This window comes from Galendromus occidentalis, unplaced genomic scaffold, assembly GCF_000255335.2.
Source record: "Galendromus occidentalis unplaced genomic scaffold, Mocc_1.1 scf7180000077475, whole genome shotgun sequence".
In the NCBI taxonomy this organism is placed as follows: Eukaryota; Metazoa; Arthropoda; class Arachnida; order Mesostigmata; family Phytoseiidae; genus Galendromus; species Galendromus occidentalis.
The window spans coordinates 207,956-225,492 of record NW_003805463.1 but is presented as its reverse complement, the minus strand read 5'-3'; the positions used below and the strand labels follow the sequence as shown (position 1 = coordinate 225,492).

Sequence of the window (17,537 nt, the reverse complement as noted above, 5' to 3'; positions counted from 1 at the left end):
GCACCTCCTCGCTCGTGAGGGCCCCTTTCTTCTGGAAACTATGTATGTACATGATGACCTCGCTCAGCGCCCATCGCTTAGCTCTCTAGTTTGTCTTATTTTACACAGAACGATTCCGACGTGCCCCACGGCGTCTATACGGAAGCCGTTTGGCAGGGAGTTCCTTGACAGACAGGCGTTTCGGCTCTACTAGGTTCGGTCGCGTTGGTGTCCTGGCGACCTGGCGCGGCCTTGCAGTAGAACTGCTTATGAGCAACGTACGACGACTTGTGATTGAACGAGATGCCGCAAGCCGAACAAAGATTGGGATTCGAATCTCCCGGACTTTTCTCGTTGCCATCGCTCCCCCCGCTCCCTGGGCATGATGATTTGATTTCTTGAGCGGATCCGAGCTCACTGCTGGCGTCTGAGGGGCTTCCCGCGTTCAGGGCAGAAGAAGAGTTCACCCCGCGTTCCTCATCGACAACGTCTCCTCGGATCTTCTTGATGAGCTCGTTATTGTTTCGATTCAGCAAGTCGTTCATGACAGAAATTTGTGCAGCTGCCGCTGCGGCAGCTGCGATCGCTGCCTGGGCCTGAACCTGGGCTGGATTGGGCTGCTGGCCAAGTCCCGCCAATCCCCCTGCTAAGACATCCCGATGGATGAGCTTGATATGGCGAACCACGTTACCCTTGTAGCTTGACGAATAGCCGCAGAAGTTGCACCAGTGGTGCATTTCAGGCTTGACCGGCGACTCAGGACTACTGCCTGCAGGATCGGCCGAAGATGACGCAGGAGAACCCTTGCTGTTGCTCATCGTCGGACTCAGTCTCTCTCTATCAGCGGATGCGCCAGAAGAAGGGGGAGGAGGAGGGTTGACTCCCACGTTTTCGCATACGACTGTGGGACTACTGTTACTTTTAGGGTTCTGGCACAGGGCCAGAGCGCCTTGCGAAAGACAAACTCCAGCGGACGTCGCACTGAGAAGACGCTGTTCGAGCGAGTCTTCCCTAGACGCCTGCTCGGAGCTCCGGTCGGTAGCAGCGGACGAGGGGTCCAACGAAGGACTCTTAGCCGCTAGGAAATGCATAATGTTGGCACCAGACGGAGGCGGCGGTATGGGTTCACCGTTCTCGCCTACGCACACGATGAAGTTCTCTTCCTGTATGAGAGCGCCCTTCTCCACGTGAATGCGAACGTGGGTCCGCATGCCACGCAGGGTGTGCCCTTTGTAACCGCAAAGAGTACATTTGAACGCTTTAATTCCTGCGTGGGTTGCTAAATGGCGTTGGGCGGCGGAGTGCGAGGAGCAGTACACTTCGCAGTAAGGACATTTACGGGCACAGCACGCATGGGCCTTTAGCTGGTCCTCGTTTGGGTAAGTGATGCGACACTTCGGACACTGCATCTCCATCACGGGTCGAGACACGACCCCCACTCGAACTGTCCCTTGGAGCACCTCGCGTTTGGGACAGTAATAGGTTTGGTGAGCCTGCAGGTTGTTGAGTGACGTGAACTTGATCCCGCAGGCGATGCAGTAGAATTGGAACACGGGTTGGGAACCGACCGTGGGGAGCTGCGGAGAACCGAGGGAACTCATTAGATTCTCGCGAACTCAGATGGATCGCAGGGTGCCTAAATCTTGGAACCTCCTCTGAATATGGAGAGGACGCCTCGTTGATAAGGGACTCGACCGATAAGAATTCTGGAGTTCAAATATATGGAGCCGAAGGTCTCCCCAAATATGAGACGCGGAGGAAACTGGAGCTTCTTTGCACGCGAGCCATTGAGTACTAGAGTTTACTCACCATAACCTGTTGGGTGGCTGGTGAAGTTGACTGCACGCTCGGAGTCGGAGTCCTCTCAGAGTCACTCTTCGGAGTGGTCGAAACACGCTCAGAGGAGGATCGCGGTGATGGAGTTCGATTGTGGGAAGCCACCAAGTTATCTTTCATATTCGACAGAACGTTCTTTGCATCATCCTCGTGGTTGTCACTCGATACACTCAACTTCTGCTGACGCCCGGCGCAATAGTGTCGCTTGTGCGCAGCGAAGTTTTCCAACTTGAAAAACATGATATTGCATTCGTCGCAGCGGAATGTGCCCTAGATTCAAGAACAGGAGCTCAGTCGTACTCTCCTCAATATATCGAGACGGGTCTCATCTTATAGCGGTTGAATCCATACCGGGGAAAATCTAACTCGACTCACCTGCTTCTGGCCATTAATGTTGTTCGAGAGATCCGTGGCCATGTCGACATCCTGACTGCCCATCGAGAGATCGCAGATGCTTCCTGGGGTCTGGAAAATGATCGAGGCACCCTTAGACGAGGAGTCTTCGGGAGAGGTGCATCTGGGGAAAATTAATACCAGATCGCCGGTGGAATCCGCGGCTGGCAATTATCGGACACTCACGCTAGAGTCTTCTCTGATTTCCTTCTTGGGGGTAGTGGAAAGGTCCAGAGGAGCAGAGTCGAACTCCTTCTTGAGCTCTCCCGAATCCTTTTCCGGGAGCAGCCTGTGGTCAGAATCTTTCGGAGTTGATCGATCAGGCAAAATGCTCTCTTCTTTGTCCCGGCTGGCAGATGTGGGCCGAGGCGACGGCGAGCCCACCGAAACCGCTCCGCTCATCGCTGCTCCAGCTGCGATCTGGATTGCCCCAGACGTGATTGGCGTACCATCGGGCGTGGTGGCACCTGCTTGTATTGGTACTAGACCGGACCCGGGAACGTACGCACAAGGTACTAGGATCAGGGGGTTCGTTGAAATGGCAGCGAATAATGGCTGGTTCGCCAGCTGCTGGGGCGTCACCGACGGTAGAGCGGATGTTTTCGTTGAGGTGCTGTTCGGAGTACCGCTAGGTGAAGGGGTTGTGGCGCCGGTACTCGCGGGCTTCTGCACCGAGCGGGTATTACAATAGTATTGCTTGTGGACCGTGTATGTTTTGAAGGACGTAAACTGGATATCGCAGTTGGCACAGTAGCGAGCCGACGCGGGCGTCACGAGCGGCACAACGTCTTCGGGCGTGACGACGTGCACGCGTAGATGGCGCGTGAGGCTGCCCTTCCGATCAGTGGTGTACGTGCAGTACGGACACTGAAAAACTCGGTCCGATTTCGGGCTCTTCGACTGCGGTCTGTCGTCATCCGTCGAAGGACTCAGAGAGCGTTTGATGCTCACCGGAGTCTCCGACAGAATCATCTCGGATTTATTTTGAGCAGCAACTGCCGGTGGACTCGGTGACCCGCGACCTTCTGGAAAACGGAGAAAAACAAGCGGTGGTGTCAGCGGAATTCCAAACTTGTCTAGACAGGCTCCTCGATGAAATTATTCGGTTGGAATTTCCCTCTGGCGCATAGCTCGAGGGGTCTGAAGACGCGTCGGCATCATCTTATCGGAGCACATTTCAAGAATGACATGCGTGGGAGCGATATGCTTGTTCGGATAATTTTCTCCCGGCGTCTCGTAGCTCTCTGCCATGGAGCTCACAATCAAAGATCTATACGAGAGAAGAGAGCGGGAGGGAAAAGCAACACCAAGCAGGGATCTTTGGCCTCCTGGCGACCGACTCCGATGCCGAACCGATGACGAACAGATCTTTATCGTGTAGCGTGTAAACGCAAATCGTAAGGAGTCGACGAATCTCGACACTGCCTCGACTTAGACGACCGTGGTAAGATTCCAAACGATACGCGTAAGCGAGTTGACGGTGCTTTTCGGTCTTCAAGAGATTTTCCTCAAAACTCGAAGCATCGTAGCAAAATGAGCGCCTTGGATAATCCTAGTCATTCGACGGATTCGATAATTTGAACAGGGACAGCACGTCCACTTTGCATCGCAGAAACAGGCTAATCTCCCGTGTGACGACTGATCGTTTCATTCCGTGACTCGGATTTCGGTTCAAAGTTCGAATTCGAGCCGAAGGTTATTGCGAAAATCGGATGATCTTTCCGAAAACCGTAACCGAGACGATTTGAATTAGATCCGGTTTCACGAAGTGGCCCTCGAGGATGAGACTGTGATTGATCTGCGGCGACTCCCGCTCCTTCAGTTCCGTTGAGGGGAACTGCGAGGGGGGAACTCCTTCAGGAGGGCCAAAATGCGCGCGAGAGCCACATCCTGACGGAATTGGGAACGTTCCAACCAGACGCCAGAATCTCCACCGGGATTAGCCCTAAGCGTTTAATTGAAAGCAAATCCTCCTAGAAGAGACATACCAGGCGGTTTCGCGGTCTGCTCGGATCGCTGCGTGCAGTAGTAAAACGTATGAGCCGCGAGATTGCGAGGACTGCTGAAGCAGATTCCACAGTTGCCGCACTTGAAGGCTGTAATACGAGAATCCGAGATTAGGAATCGGAAATAATAGATGATGGAGCTCTGATGAATCGCGACTCCCGAGATGGAAAACTGTAACAAGGCTCGGACACGATCATGATCGAACTCTAGACCCTAGATTGACGTCGTACACGATCATCGAACGATCTGTGGAGATCGACAGGGGCTCACGGATAAGTCTATTCGGAGAATATTTCAAGAGACCTTTGATGGAGTTCGATTAGAAACGGGTATCCGTCTACTGCGCACAAAATCAAAATGTTTTGTAGCTATAAAAAGAGACGGCTGTAGTTCGTGGGACTTTGACCGATCGTTATGCGGACGGACGGACCGATCGACCCTCGTTCGTTATAGCATCGTTATCGCATTCCGGCATAGAAGCCAAGATCGATCATGGGCAGAATTGGCGGAGTAGGCACTCGAGAGTATAATTGTTTCCTCAAATCGGTCAGTGCTATCTGTGTGGTAAGCTATCGCCGTGTTCTACTCTTATCCTATCTCCGAGGATAATCATTATCGAGCTGCAGGTGAAGATTGTCTTGTCAATCTGATCATCGTGAACATGGGTCAGTAAGCCAGTTCGAGCGCAGGAGACCTTAGGGGCGATACGAACCCGCAGCATTCTAAAGTGCTCTCGCTATGTACTTGGTGAGCTCGTTGGCATTCACCGCGCTTCGAGTGTGAACTATCTATGGACCCCGATTGTGTGCGAGAGATAAGGCTGCTAAGCGCTGCCTCGTGGCTTCGCGGGAAGTCCCGGATCGAAGGGGGATCAGCAGCTGACCAGCATTGACCACTGGTCGAACTTTCCGTCGGAAAGGATTCGATAGCTCGGATTTCAGCCAACCCGATCCCTCGCTCCGATTCGCAACGGTGAAGTCGTGTTGATTCACGTGTGCGGTGCGTTTGTCACTGCGTCGATCCTGAGAGAGATGCTTCTCGGAGTTTCCGGATCTGATTTCGATAGGGGAAACTCAGAGATCGATCGAGGAGGACTTCGACCTTTGGTTGATCGCGATTTCGATCGCCCTATTCATCATAGCGGCCCTAACGCGTTTGTGGTCGTTTTGAATGGTTCAGCTCATCCACAAGTACGCGTTCCCTGATTCGAGGTGGCTTTTATCTAAACGTTTTTAGCCCGCGTTGATATCATATCGGCATTGATAGCACAATAACAAAAGTGGCTGTCCGGCTAGCCTGGGAGTTTATGTATCGGCTGGCGGACTGCATGAGCGAGCGCTCTAAGGAGCTTGGTGGCTCGTCAGCGTGTAGCTTTAGCCGAGCGCAAATCACTCCCCAAACCCTACCTGGGATCCCTGGCCTGGGATGGGCCTGCATCCTGCCAGGGAAACGCGACTCACGCCTATCTATGCAACCAAGATGGAATTCTGGGATTGTTCGTCAGTATACAAACAATCGACTGCAGATAAAATCGAGTCGAACGCTGTGGATTTAGGGAGGCAGCGATTCCGCGTCCAGATAACAAGTAGAGAAAATAAGTGGGTCACCGAGGAACAACTCCATCTGAATAAATATACTAATAGAGAGGACGAATGGGCTGATGAGCCGCTTATGGTCTACCTGATAGGTCCAACGGCTCTGACGGGTTCTTTTCCGAAGTGCTCTCACTGCAACTGAGAGTGCCCATAGATGGAAATTGGTCGAATGTCTGTTCGCGGAAATAGATTCGATTTCGGCTTTCAATGGCCAGACTCGATTCTCGGCAGATGTCTGTCGATCGGCGACCAGACGTGATGAGCTGACGAGGGCGGCGGCGACGTCTAGCAAACCTGGTTCCAGCAATGCGCTGAAACACTCGGATTTCCCAAGATCTCGACGATTTCGACCAGATCAGATGTAGTCGCGCATCAAATAGTGTTGCCTCTGCATTTTCGTCAGGTAGGTCCAGTCAATAAAGTTCAGGAGGGGACACATTTTTCCGAACTGATGGCTGCTCTTATATGTTCCTCGTCTCTCTTTCGGTTTCCGGGTCTTCAGATAGCGCCTCCTCGACGCTGAGGTTAGCACTCGGAGAATCGCCGTTTTGTCTGGCGGAATGAAGACTTCCGGAAGAAGGGATACCGGTGACCTCTCGACGAATGATTCTCCCTTCCCGTCGGCAGAGTTCGCTTCAGTCACTGAGAATCTCCGAGATTTGAACACTTTCTGACAGCTCAAATGAGTCCACAGTAATCCACTTTTCCAGCAAGGATAAGATCGATGTACTGATTGCACCAGAGAGTTTCACTAACAAACATAGAGTTCTGCACTTCACGTGGATCGGCAGACGAAACCTCGTCTCACAACCGAACCCTTTGCCGCACACTGGCTCCTCAGTTTATATCCAGTTCGTCCGGCAGCAGACGCGCACCCCACTCAGCGGTGATCTTGCCTAGGAAGCAGAGAGATGATATCGACAAAGTCGCCACGCTCTCGTCTCACCCCCATTTCGAGTCCCTGTCTCAGCTGCTGGTAAGAACCGCGATCGCCGACACGGGTCACCCCCTAGGAGTCGAAACTTGGCGCCGTCGATAGAATCAGGAAGTAGCACTCAGTTCTGTGGTGAAAATCCTGATTAGCCTCAAGATGAGGGCAAGCTGTCGAGGATCAGACAATGATGTGATGCTTCACGGTGAGAAAATAGCACACTAGCTGGAAGGCGCGCTCTCCAGCTTCTTTGAATGCTCAGTCAAGCCACACTGGGGTGAGAAGGTTCGTTATCAGCGTATCGCCGTCGGATATCAGTAAGCCCGGCGAGAAGGCTGCCAAACACGCCTATCGCCTCGAGCTTATCTAGATGTATTTTATCTCTGGAACCCTGAGAAAGCAACGGCAGATAGTCGGAAGACGTCAAATTCGGTAAGAATCGGCATCGCGGAGCCGTGGGCCCCGAGGAAGCTGATTCGGACTGATCTTCCTGGGGTTCCATTGGCTCCTGACGGTCATATCGTCATATGAGTCCCAGTCGAAATTCTGGATTCGAATGAATTTCAAACGATTGGAAGTCACCCGGAGGAGTCAGTCCGAGCGCATCGTCGAATCGGGGAACCGTGGATCCTTGCCACCGCGCCCGCAGAGTTCCGGAGCATCGGCCGGCTCGGTCCGTATACACGTCTCTCGTCGACACCAAGACAGGTAGCCCGCAATCATCCGTGGTCGATCTGGCGCACTCAGTTCCGATAGGACGTCATAAGGAAGGATATAGAGTTGCGCCGGACGATCAAGGTTCACCAGGAGATCGACTAATAAGAGACAAAAATACAAGATATGCTGAGGCGGTAGAATATCGCACGGATAAGATTTGATAGAAGCGATAGGGTTACAGCGGTTTCCAGCAGCTGTACCTTACCACTGCTTCTATATCGAGTTATATTCATTAGGACTAAAAGAAATGTCTCTCCACCCTGTACACCTCGAGTCGCGATAGTCCATCTCCCAGGCTCCCTGGACCGGGCGACTATTCACGTTTCAGTCAAAAAGCCGTCGTCAAGGTCGAGGAGTTGCCGGTGCGGTCGGTGAGCGGCGAAGAGATCCATAAACTTTTAGGGTTTCGAGTCCCAGCCACGCTGATTATTCAGATCATCATGCTGCTAGTCATCGATTTATTCGCTGTTATCAATTATTTCTTGGGAATATTCCACTCAGGAGCGTATCCCTCTTTTTCGATGTCATTCATTCATTCATTCATCAATACCGAAAGCCGAAAGTAGAGCCCGGAGAGTGGATATCAGCCCCATATGGGTTCGCGTGAGTAGCATGATGTCAAGGGGAATTTTCCTCAGAGATTTGGTATTAGAATCGTAGTCTGTGGTTGATCGCAATCACTTTCTGGAAACTTGTCATTCTACGAATCACCGACTTTGTCAGGGACACTCGTGGAGAGTGCGTCATGGATCAACCTAGTTTTCAGAACTGCGATAGACTAAACGAGACCTGAACAGCCTTTCGACAGATCTTCTCATGTCAGACGATTCCGAGTGAGCGACATGGAGCATACCCGAAATGCCGAGGGGTGATGTCGCCGATCATTAACCCCGGTGGCTCCCTTGCCTTGACAACGAGTCGGACGTGCTACACCGTCCCACTCTCATTGTCACGCTCCTATACTCTGCCATATAAGGTCGTCACTTTCGCCGTCGCGACGCGCCTCTTCCGTGCCCGACATTGGGTTGAGTGGTCAACTCTCTAAGCCGCCAGACGCAATGGGACCGAGACCACTGATTCTTTGGTTACGCTCAGCTATCTGGCCTCTCCAACGGTTGACGCCAACGCTATTTCTGTTTCGTAGGCGATGCTCGCCAACGACGCACTGTTTCTATTTGGGGTTTGGCAGCGCTTCGTTCGCTCACTATCTCGAACGATCGAGCAAGTTCCGACTGAGCGCTGATGCTTGACCTCTCAATGTGAGCTTGACCTATGCATTGCTCAGTCAGACCAGATTCCGCACGAATCCTGAGGCATCCCCAGCTATAAGAGCAGGTCGGGAAATCGCGAGAAACGTTCATTTGAATGATGCGCCTGGTTTTCATAGCGACATTCGCCAGTACTAGGAGCTGCTAAAGGCGCGTGATTTCAATCGCCATCCTGTTGGCACCAACGTTTCTATACCGTCTCATCTGCGAGAAATACTTCGGGACCGACGGAATGGGAGGACTGCTCTTTGGTCCACGACAACTGTAGAAATCTCTCCGTCGAGCCAAAGGGATAAAGTACGGCTGAGGAGCCGTTACTCGTCACGCCAGGTAATGGATGGGATTCGACAAATGGTAATGGTGATGATATAATTTAGTGACCGAGTGACGCCGGGAAAGCGCAGGGCAGAAGAAGTATTTTCGTCCGAATCAGCGGGATTGAGCATACCGGGAGATAAGCTTCCCACAGCCCCTCGAGCGAGGCGTCTCCGTCATCCTTTTTCTATCTGAGTGAATATCGGCCGTGGAAAGATTTCCAGCATGGTATCGAGTCACCAGATTACATCTCCGTATCTGATTATGACGAGGCCTGAATAGATTACTGCCTCCCTCGCTGTAGGGCTATAATTGTGCTTCTGCGCAGCCGAATCCTGGGGCCACAGGGACGCGAGTGCGCTCTCCAGGACAGCGGAGTCTGTGTGGGGCTGTTCCCCAGTGTAGCCGCCCAAATATGCATCAGAAAATCCCCAAGGATAAGAGTATACTGAGGTGCTCCTAAGATACCACTGGTCGGAACAGATCCGAATCACGAAAAGGCGGCAGCTTGACGGAGGTGGAGAGGCTTATGAGAGGTGAGAGGGGACATACGGAAATTTACGTCGAGCGGCCGTGCATCTTCGATTACCTATCAGCCTATCAGTATAACGTCTCGAGGAGTCGTCTAGGGCTGATGAAGGCACTGATCTGCAGTGCCATCGACCTCCGATCCAGCGCCGAAGCACCGAAAACTACTCGTGTATCGATTTCATTCGAGGATAATATCCATCAATCTATAGGAGCACCCGGATGTCAGGGTTGTCCGAAGCTCTAACCTCTTCCGTGAAGGTGCTCGAGCGGTCAGAAATCGAGGCCAAGCAACTTCTGAGGCGGAACCGGCCAGCGTGAAGCTTCTATTAGGTCTAGAAGAACGAGTCAGCAGACTCCAAACTCTACACGGATCCTCTGTCTGTCAACTTACGGTAACAATCCCACGAACAGTATCGCGAACTTCACCCGAGCCGTCTCTACGGAAAGTAAATGAAAAAGGGGCTCCGGAAGGAAAAGCGCGAGTTTTCCAGGGAGTGAACAACTCAAAAATGGTCGCGAACAACTTGGACTCACCTGGTTGTTTATCAGGAACTGTTTTCGACGCAGCCGCCGTTGCAGCGGCCGCCACGGATGTCTTCGCCACAGTTTCGCTTTCGTCACCGTCGACTCGAAGAATGCATTCTGGAGATGGAGGTGGTCGTGGGGAGCTGCGGAATGAAGGACTGTCATTTCTCAAGAAACGTGATACGTCTTTGAAACTTTTTGGGATGTCTCGCTTATTTGCATTCTGATTCACAAGTGGAACCGCCGACAGGCGCTCTATCGGCGCTGGCCTGGTAGCGGTCGAGCCTACCTTGAGGGCGACTCCCGAGATTCAACTTTTTCGGTGGTTTGTTCGACCTTGACTCTGTTCAAGACCATCTTGAAGTCCGCTATGAGGGACTCGTCAGGCGCTACGTCTGCCGTCAGAGTCAAGCATACTTCACCGTCTGGAAGGAGAAACATCCGTTCTCATTTCGATCGGATATTCAGCCTGTGTCGTCTGTATTACCAAATTATGGCTCCGATAAAGCTCGACTCTCTGATCGAAAGAACATCAGGCAGCATGCCAATGGTACCTTGGTAAGCAATGAGACAATTGGCGAAGGCTCCATCGCCTTCCTCAGCGTTGGGATCGTTGCGAATCTGGATGCATCGCAGCCAGCCTCCGGTCTCCTCGTCAACCCGGAGATTCATTGGTTTTCCGTCCACGACAACCTGAGGAGTTACAGAATATGTAATTTCGTCGTCCTGAGATCGGGACTGGCCACATTCGGTGAAAAATCTGTTGTGCCTATCTCAAATCGGGGGTTCGCTTACTTCTATATCACAGACCGTGGAGCCGGTGGTTGTTTGAGTGGTTCCTGAGAGGGGTACCAGACTCGCTCGGAAGGGTCCAAACAGGGTGCCTCCATCGAGTTGAATGCGGGTTCTCACAGCAAGTCTTCCACTCACGTTGTCCAGATGCGCCAGCCGGAGAACTTCGCCGGGGAGACGCAAGTTCCCCCCGAGGCGATCGATCTCATCATCCGCTAACTCTGAAATAGCGAAATCCTTGAGATATTTGTCATCATTCACCTCCCGGGAGAATCTGAGGAAGCATTTCTTCCGTAGAGGATCATCCTAAAGGAGAAGTGAAATCGGAGGGAACTCCGTATCTGGGAGAGACATTCCTCGACATTTGTCGAACGTTGATTGGGTTGACAGAGATGTACTTTTTCAACTCCTGCTCCTCTGAGGCGGACCCCAGCTCGGGAGGGGGTCTCAGACTCTAAAAGCAGCAGTGATGAGCTCTGGTAAGTTCTCATATTTATGAAGACAATTCACTCCAGCGACATGCCCGGAATCGACTGACTGAGAGACACTTCGGGCAGATTCTCCGCCTTGAACAGCCCCAGAGACCTCCTATCGGATGCTCCCTTACCACTTTCCTCTCTCATGAGCCGGCCCACGTTGGCACCATTATGCTGCAAGAACGATGCCAGAGCCCTCTGTGGCGGATTGAGGAGCTCCTTTGTGGATGACTGCATGTGTTCGTCTCATTCTCACCAGACAGCGCTGCCAGTACAAAAATAAATACCCCGCGTATATGCCATATCTTCGGATCCGGACTGACTGATTTCTGCGCATCGTGACTCGGTTCAGCGCATTAGAGCGTGTCATCCGGCGTGACAAATGCCAATATGAAGTCATTGGAGCCGAAAAATTTCTTCGCTCTGGCCGAGGGAATCCCCAGGAATTTGGCGATGTTGTCGGTCATCATATTCTCCCCTCATTGCCCTACTCGATGGATGATCTAGTTTCGGCGAAAAGCAGGTCCAATCGCCGCTTCCGACGGTCCAGAACTCTCAGTCGCGTCCGATTGAGGAGAAGCGGGTGGGAATTCTCTCGTGATACTTAAACGACTTGATTGAGTCGACGAGAGCGTATGTATTTCCCTGGAACACGAGTGTAATGCCGCAATCACATCGAATGTCGTCAGATAAAGAACGAGAACAAACAGTGCGCCTGAATCTTACAGCCCTACTCCCGATTCCATCCAGTCCTCGCAAGTCTCTCGGAGCACGGGGAAAAGGGAGCCAGCGATCGCGCGAGCTCCGAAATTGTTTCGCAACAAGTTCCAATGCAGAGGAAGGTGATGACGTGATGAGTAATAATAAATTAAACGTCATCTCCCGACTCCCGACGACCGAGGACGAAATCCGCGACCGTTTCAAAGGCCGGAAAAGCGTTCATTAGATATATTCCGGATCCGGATGAATGTCTGGTTCAACTCGTTTGGGAAAGCCCAGAAACACTAGTCAAGAGTTCGCATCGTCCCCATCCGTCTATGAGCTGTAGCTCTACCGCTTTCTGTTATTTTCTCGGCTGTCGTCATTACGTCCGATTTAATCGTCTGTTCAGTGCTGCTGCTGTTGCGGTTTATCGCTCGCTCCGAGAATCTGTTTGTGAGCGAAATCTTATCTCGATGGCACAGTCGCCTTTATCAGTTCGTAGCCGTTATCGTGGACGACATCGGAATCTAGCTGCCTGCCTGCTCGCCTGTCGTCGAGCTGACTGACTGGTTTCTCGGTCTGTGCGCCACCGTACCGCCGCCGCCGCTATAGAAAAGATGAGACAGAACAGCAGACGAAGATCGCTGGGTGGCAGACCAACCGCGTCAGTTCCTGGAGTTTCCCTGTGATGTAAGAAAGGACCGCTGCCGGCAACACAAGCGACGACGAAGACGGCTCCAAGGGTGAGAGCATTAGAATCAGCAACGGTGACAGCGGCAGCAGAAACCCCGAAAATGATAGCCACGGCATAAGAACTGCTGCTGTCACTGATAGATAAGCAGCGCGCATACCGAAGATTAAAAAGCGATAAGACGATTTCGCTGATAAGCCGATAAGCGGATGGGCAGGCGAGCTTGCAGGTTCGGACGTCCTTCTCCAGACAGTGGCGGCCGAAAAGGGCCTTTTTATCACAAGGTACTGGAGGCCGCGCGCCGATGATGAAAAACCTCGAGCGGAAAACGAGAAGCTCCGCGAGAACAATTATTCAGACACCAAGTCGCCCTGAAGAGGACGCTCGTTTCTTCTGGTCCCCACTCATCGACCATCGTCGGAATCCCAGGCGACGATCAGACTCCGGGCTCGTAGTTACAAACATCGGCGAAGGAAAGCCATGCCGGATGATCCGCATCGTCTTAATCGTTCCGCCGCGCCGTCCGATTAGTCGGCGATAACATTTACGAATTGTCTCGCGGAAGATGTAGTTCTGGCGCCCGTCTTGTCTGTACCGAGCGTACGTACATATTTAATCCGCTTAGCTTGTAGTCCTGAGATGCGGTACCATTGTCGCAGGCGTCTTTACCGCCGGACTCGACCATGAGAGCGGCCAGACCGTACTTTACGCAGAAGGTCGTTCCGTCGTGTTAAGCCTCGGCATCAGAGGCAACAGTTGGTCAGATAAAAGCGGGTACTTCGGCCGAATGTTTCAAACATTCGTAAGCTCATCTGACCGCCTGCGGTGAATGAGCGGGCCAGTCGACGAGCGAGACAAGTGCCTCGGACATTGAACGAACAAACTAGCGCTCTATCGATACCTTCGGATTTGTGCCGTATCTGTCTACGTGAGTGCGTTCAATGTCGGAAGCGGCGTGTTTTTCCCCCCCAGTCCGCATCGACGTCATATTCGCTATGGCCGTGGGCTTCATCATGAGATTTATCGCGATCGGCATCGGGCGCATACCGCGGATGCGTTTCAAATCAGATTTAGATAGAGAAAAAAAAGAGGGAACGAGAGGGGATTTCTATCCTTTTGACATCGCTCGCGACTTTTTGCCTCTAATCGCATCTCGTGCTCGCTTGTTTGGCTCGGATCTCGTTCCAGTCCATCAGGAGCACTGCGGCGATGGGGAGAACGATAGCGTTCCGGTCATTAGCAACAAGAATAGTAGCCGCAACGGCAGAAGCCCTTCCACGTACAAATGTTCTTAAAAGCTCGCCATCGTCCCAGAGAAATAATTCCAGTCTAGCTCGTCCGCGGGGTTCGCCCCGGTGAGCGTGAGGTTAAGGACTCGCGTCAGTGATTGAATGATTGAGCGGGAATCAAGCTATTTACGTCCAAAACACAGATAACTGGCGGCAGTGAGTCATTTGCCGTTGGAAGTCGTCGGCTTATCTCTATAAGTAAGCGTTATCACTTTGCGCGGCGGCAGTCGTCACAGCTTCTGTGGCCTGCTACGCTTTGTGTATGCGTATAGTCATGAGAATTTTGTGCGTGAGCGTCGGCGTTCTTAAAAATTCCCGCTCTGTCAGTCAGAGCTTGATAAATGAATTTCAGTCTGATCGGGCCCACGAGGGAGCCACGATGGACGATGCTCTCGCTTTCGGTCCGTCATTCCGTGCAATGCATCTGTCCGCGACGACACTCCCGTCATTCCGAATTTCCGACTGTGTTACAGTTTTTGATCGCGCCAGCGTGCTCTCGGCAGAAAATTGGCGGAATCTCCCCGGAGCTCACCTGAGAAAAACTGACAGCGGCTCGCGATCCCCACATGGTACAAGTCACGGAACCGTCGGAGGGCGCAAGGACCCTGCTACCGAGCGGCTTGCGGGCTTACATGATCGTCTCCGTCATTGGTGTGGCTCGGATTGTCGTGGAAGAGGGACCGGTGGGTCCCTTGCTCGCTCACGGATAGGTAAAGGCTCTTCGAGAATTTTGACTCGTTTTCGCTGTCTGAGAATGTTCTTGGCATACGGACGGCTGTTTTCAGCACATTTAAATCTCGCTGGACCCAAAAACGTCTCGACACTGACAGAGCAGAAGAGCGCTCGCCACTGCAGAAGCTAGATAAGTCATTTACGATAAGAACGTGATAAAAGATTAAACTGCAAAGGTTCCCCGGGCCGTCTGAGGCTATTTCAAGCTGACGAAACACCGAGCGGCGGCGATGGATGCGCGCGAAGAGCGAGCGAGAAACACCGTCGTTATTCTAAATGGACTTCGCCGGATCGTCGAGTGAAGATGAAGACACCGCCGCTCACAACAACGGCAATAATGGCAGCGACGACAATCACCTGATATACACGCTTCGAGTCGGCTGCCAAAGATACTGCACGTTCACAAACCCATCCATTTGGCTACGCTTCATTTCCTAGAAATTGTCTTCAATCCAGTCTCTCACTTAGCACTAAAAACAAGAGATGAGGACATTCGGTGAGGTCGAGGATTCCGCGCTCTATGGGAACGAAACTTCCGATACTCCTGGTAGCGAATCTGTCTCCGACCAATGCTAGTGTCGGTGTCGGCCTGAAGCGCGGAAGGGGAAAAACCTCCGGATGTCACAAGCGGAATGGCGATTCGGAGGCCGATTTCGAATCTAAGGCCTGAATGTTGGCCCAACGGGCGTATACGTGATCGATCGCGTTTGCGGTAAGCTTCGCGAGTGACCCCCTCCCACAAAATCTCCGCGGTTCCACGCTTGAGCGTGGAGGATCACGCAGAACGTCGTCGGTCTGGTCATGGCCTCCCGTTGCGAATGTGGAGGGTTACCATGTCCCAGTTTGGGTGGGCGATCAAAGCTTGACCTATCGCATTGAAAATAATTGTATTATCAAACACTCCCTGCGTTCACACCTGCCTCCACTACTGGTCCCGAACTCCTTGAAGAATAATTCTTCCGGCAAACTCGAAACAGAGGGAAAGAAAGGCTGACACGTGCTTCACACTCACGGATATCATCGTCCTCCTCTCCATCATTTGCCTCGACTTTGGTGACTTGTTCCTCCCCCGCTGCGAGCCGCGAGGCTGCGGCGAGTTTGAAACACACCGTCTCGGGTCCGAGTCTGAAGAGTTCTTTCATGCCGCCAACGATAGTCGAGCACATCATTCCAGACGAGCCGGCATCGCTTCTAATATGTGCGGTCGAAGCCTTCCGTCATGATTTTCTGCAGAGCCGCCCCGGCATCCTCACACCGGTGTCACATGTTGGCAAACGAACGAAACTCTCCCCTAGTTTTCGAGGCGGTATTTCCAGCGTGATGACACTCTTTGACCAGTTTTGAACTCTCCCTCTCAGCTTGTCTGACGATGAGAGAGACAGTCGGACTCGCTCATTGATTCACGTCCGGAGAGCACCGTCGAGCTTTCCGATATCGGAGAGGGCATGCGAAACGATGAACTGTCGTCCGAGTCACAGATAATAATCCAAGTCTGGGTAAGCCGTCGTCACAGCACGATCTGAGCCAGAGAGCCCAAACTCTGCGTTCGAAGCTCTCGGGCGCTTGCGGCAGAGCTCCGTTCCTCTCGGCTGTCGGCTCCGCTCTGAAGCAGCGACATAGCAGACGGCCCCGCAAGGGAAAGGAGTCCGTGCCGGGTGAGAGATATGAGAGGGTGCTCCGAGCTGATAAGATTCTTTTAGGGACAGCCGAGCAGCGCGCGATAAGGCGAATATATGGCCGATAGCAGAGCATGAGGTCGCTTATCTGGGAGCACACTCGCGAGCCTGCGATGCCAGCCTGATAGTTGAGATGGAGAACGACGACGACTGGGTTGGGGCCCAGGAGTCTCTTGCAGCCGCCGGCTTCGGACAGCGAGCCAGCGGACGAAACCATCGTCGGACGAACGTACGTACGTACCCGCTGATGGACGTACAAACGAACGCACGGCCAAAACCATCAGCTGACCTTCATCTGTTCGACTGCTCTTCTCCTTGGGTAGGTATTTCGAGGCTCAGCCTTTCCACGCGAAGAGAGGAAACAACTTGACCTTTGGAGAAGAAATTCCCCCTGTTTGGAATCTGGGTCGCGAATCGCAAAGACGCCGCGGAAATCGCTGAATCTCTGTCGGACGGAACGGGCCGGAACCCGACGTCACCGATCGATACGTGGTCGTCTTCGTAGAGTGGTCTCTTCAACACTTTGAGAATACAAGAGAGCCATCAGATCATTCAGCCGAAAATCGTTATGCTTATCGGCGGCTTTTATCGCTAGCGTCAGGACATCGCGTATCAACTCTATATCTGCATTTGTATGTCTGCCGTTATCCGTTGCTTTTTCCTTATCCGAATTCGTTATCAGCAGCCGTTATCTAATCTGGATCGACAGTCTGAACGGTCGACCGCCCGCCCGTCCGTCCGTCCGCCTGACGGACCGACCGAGCGATCGATCTAGCGGCCGTCCTTTCGCCGCGCCGGTGAGTCGCTTCGAATGATCGCTTTATCTAGTAGGACGTTGTCGCTCGCTTAAAGGTGCTGACGCAGGTATCGTGAGAGCTATTATGTATCGCCGAGTGTTGCAGATTCCTCCGAGTCGTTTTCTGACGAAGGATGCTTATCGCGTGCTTCTGTCAGTCGCCGATCGGATCGGAACCGCGGGTCACCTTCCGACTTGATTATCACGCCTCCAGTCAGATCGTTTCCCCATCGTCAAGGGATGCGGTCAGAGCTTAGCGGGCCCGCTGAGTTCCGAGCGGTGTTCC

The 17,537-nt window shown here is 52.6% G+C and overlaps 1 protein-coding gene across 1 annotated transcript; it reads right to left on the bottom strand.

The window, feature by feature from the left end:
* Positions 1 to 64: 64 nt before the first annotated feature.
* ush (Zinc finger protein ush) lies at positions 65 to 15,945 on the bottom strand. Its single transcript, XM_029111868.1, has 10 exons — positions 15,792 to 15,945; positions 10,893 to 11,110; positions 10,652 to 10,790; positions 10,452 to 10,522; positions 10,107 to 10,386; positions 4,197 to 4,304; positions 2,395 to 3,233; positions 2,191 to 2,280; positions 1,820 to 2,085; positions 65 to 1,575 (listed from the first exon to the last, which is right to left on the bottom strand). Exons 1-10 carry the CDS (start codon positions 15,943 to 15,945, stop codon positions 135 to 137), a joined length of 3,606 nt encoding a protein of 1,201 aa, XP_028967701.1. The 3' UTR covers positions 65 to 134.
* Between the last annotated feature and the right edge of the window lie 1,592 nt (positions 15,946 to 17,537).

Excerpts from the sequence above, each read along its gene's own strand:
- ush (XM_029111868.1), bottom strand. The coding sequence starts at position 15,945 with ATGTGCTCGACTATCGTTGGCGGCATGAAAGAACTCTTCAGACTCGGA. Across the intron at positions 4,305-10,106 it reads AGTTCCTGATAAACAACCAG|CCTTCAAGTGCGGCAACTGT; the intron begins GTGAGTCCAAGT and ends CTCGTATTACAG. Across the intron at positions 1,576-1,819 it reads ACTCCGACTCCGAGCGTGCA|TTCCCTCGGTTCTCCGCAGC; the intron begins GTCAACTTCACC and ends GAATCTAATGAG.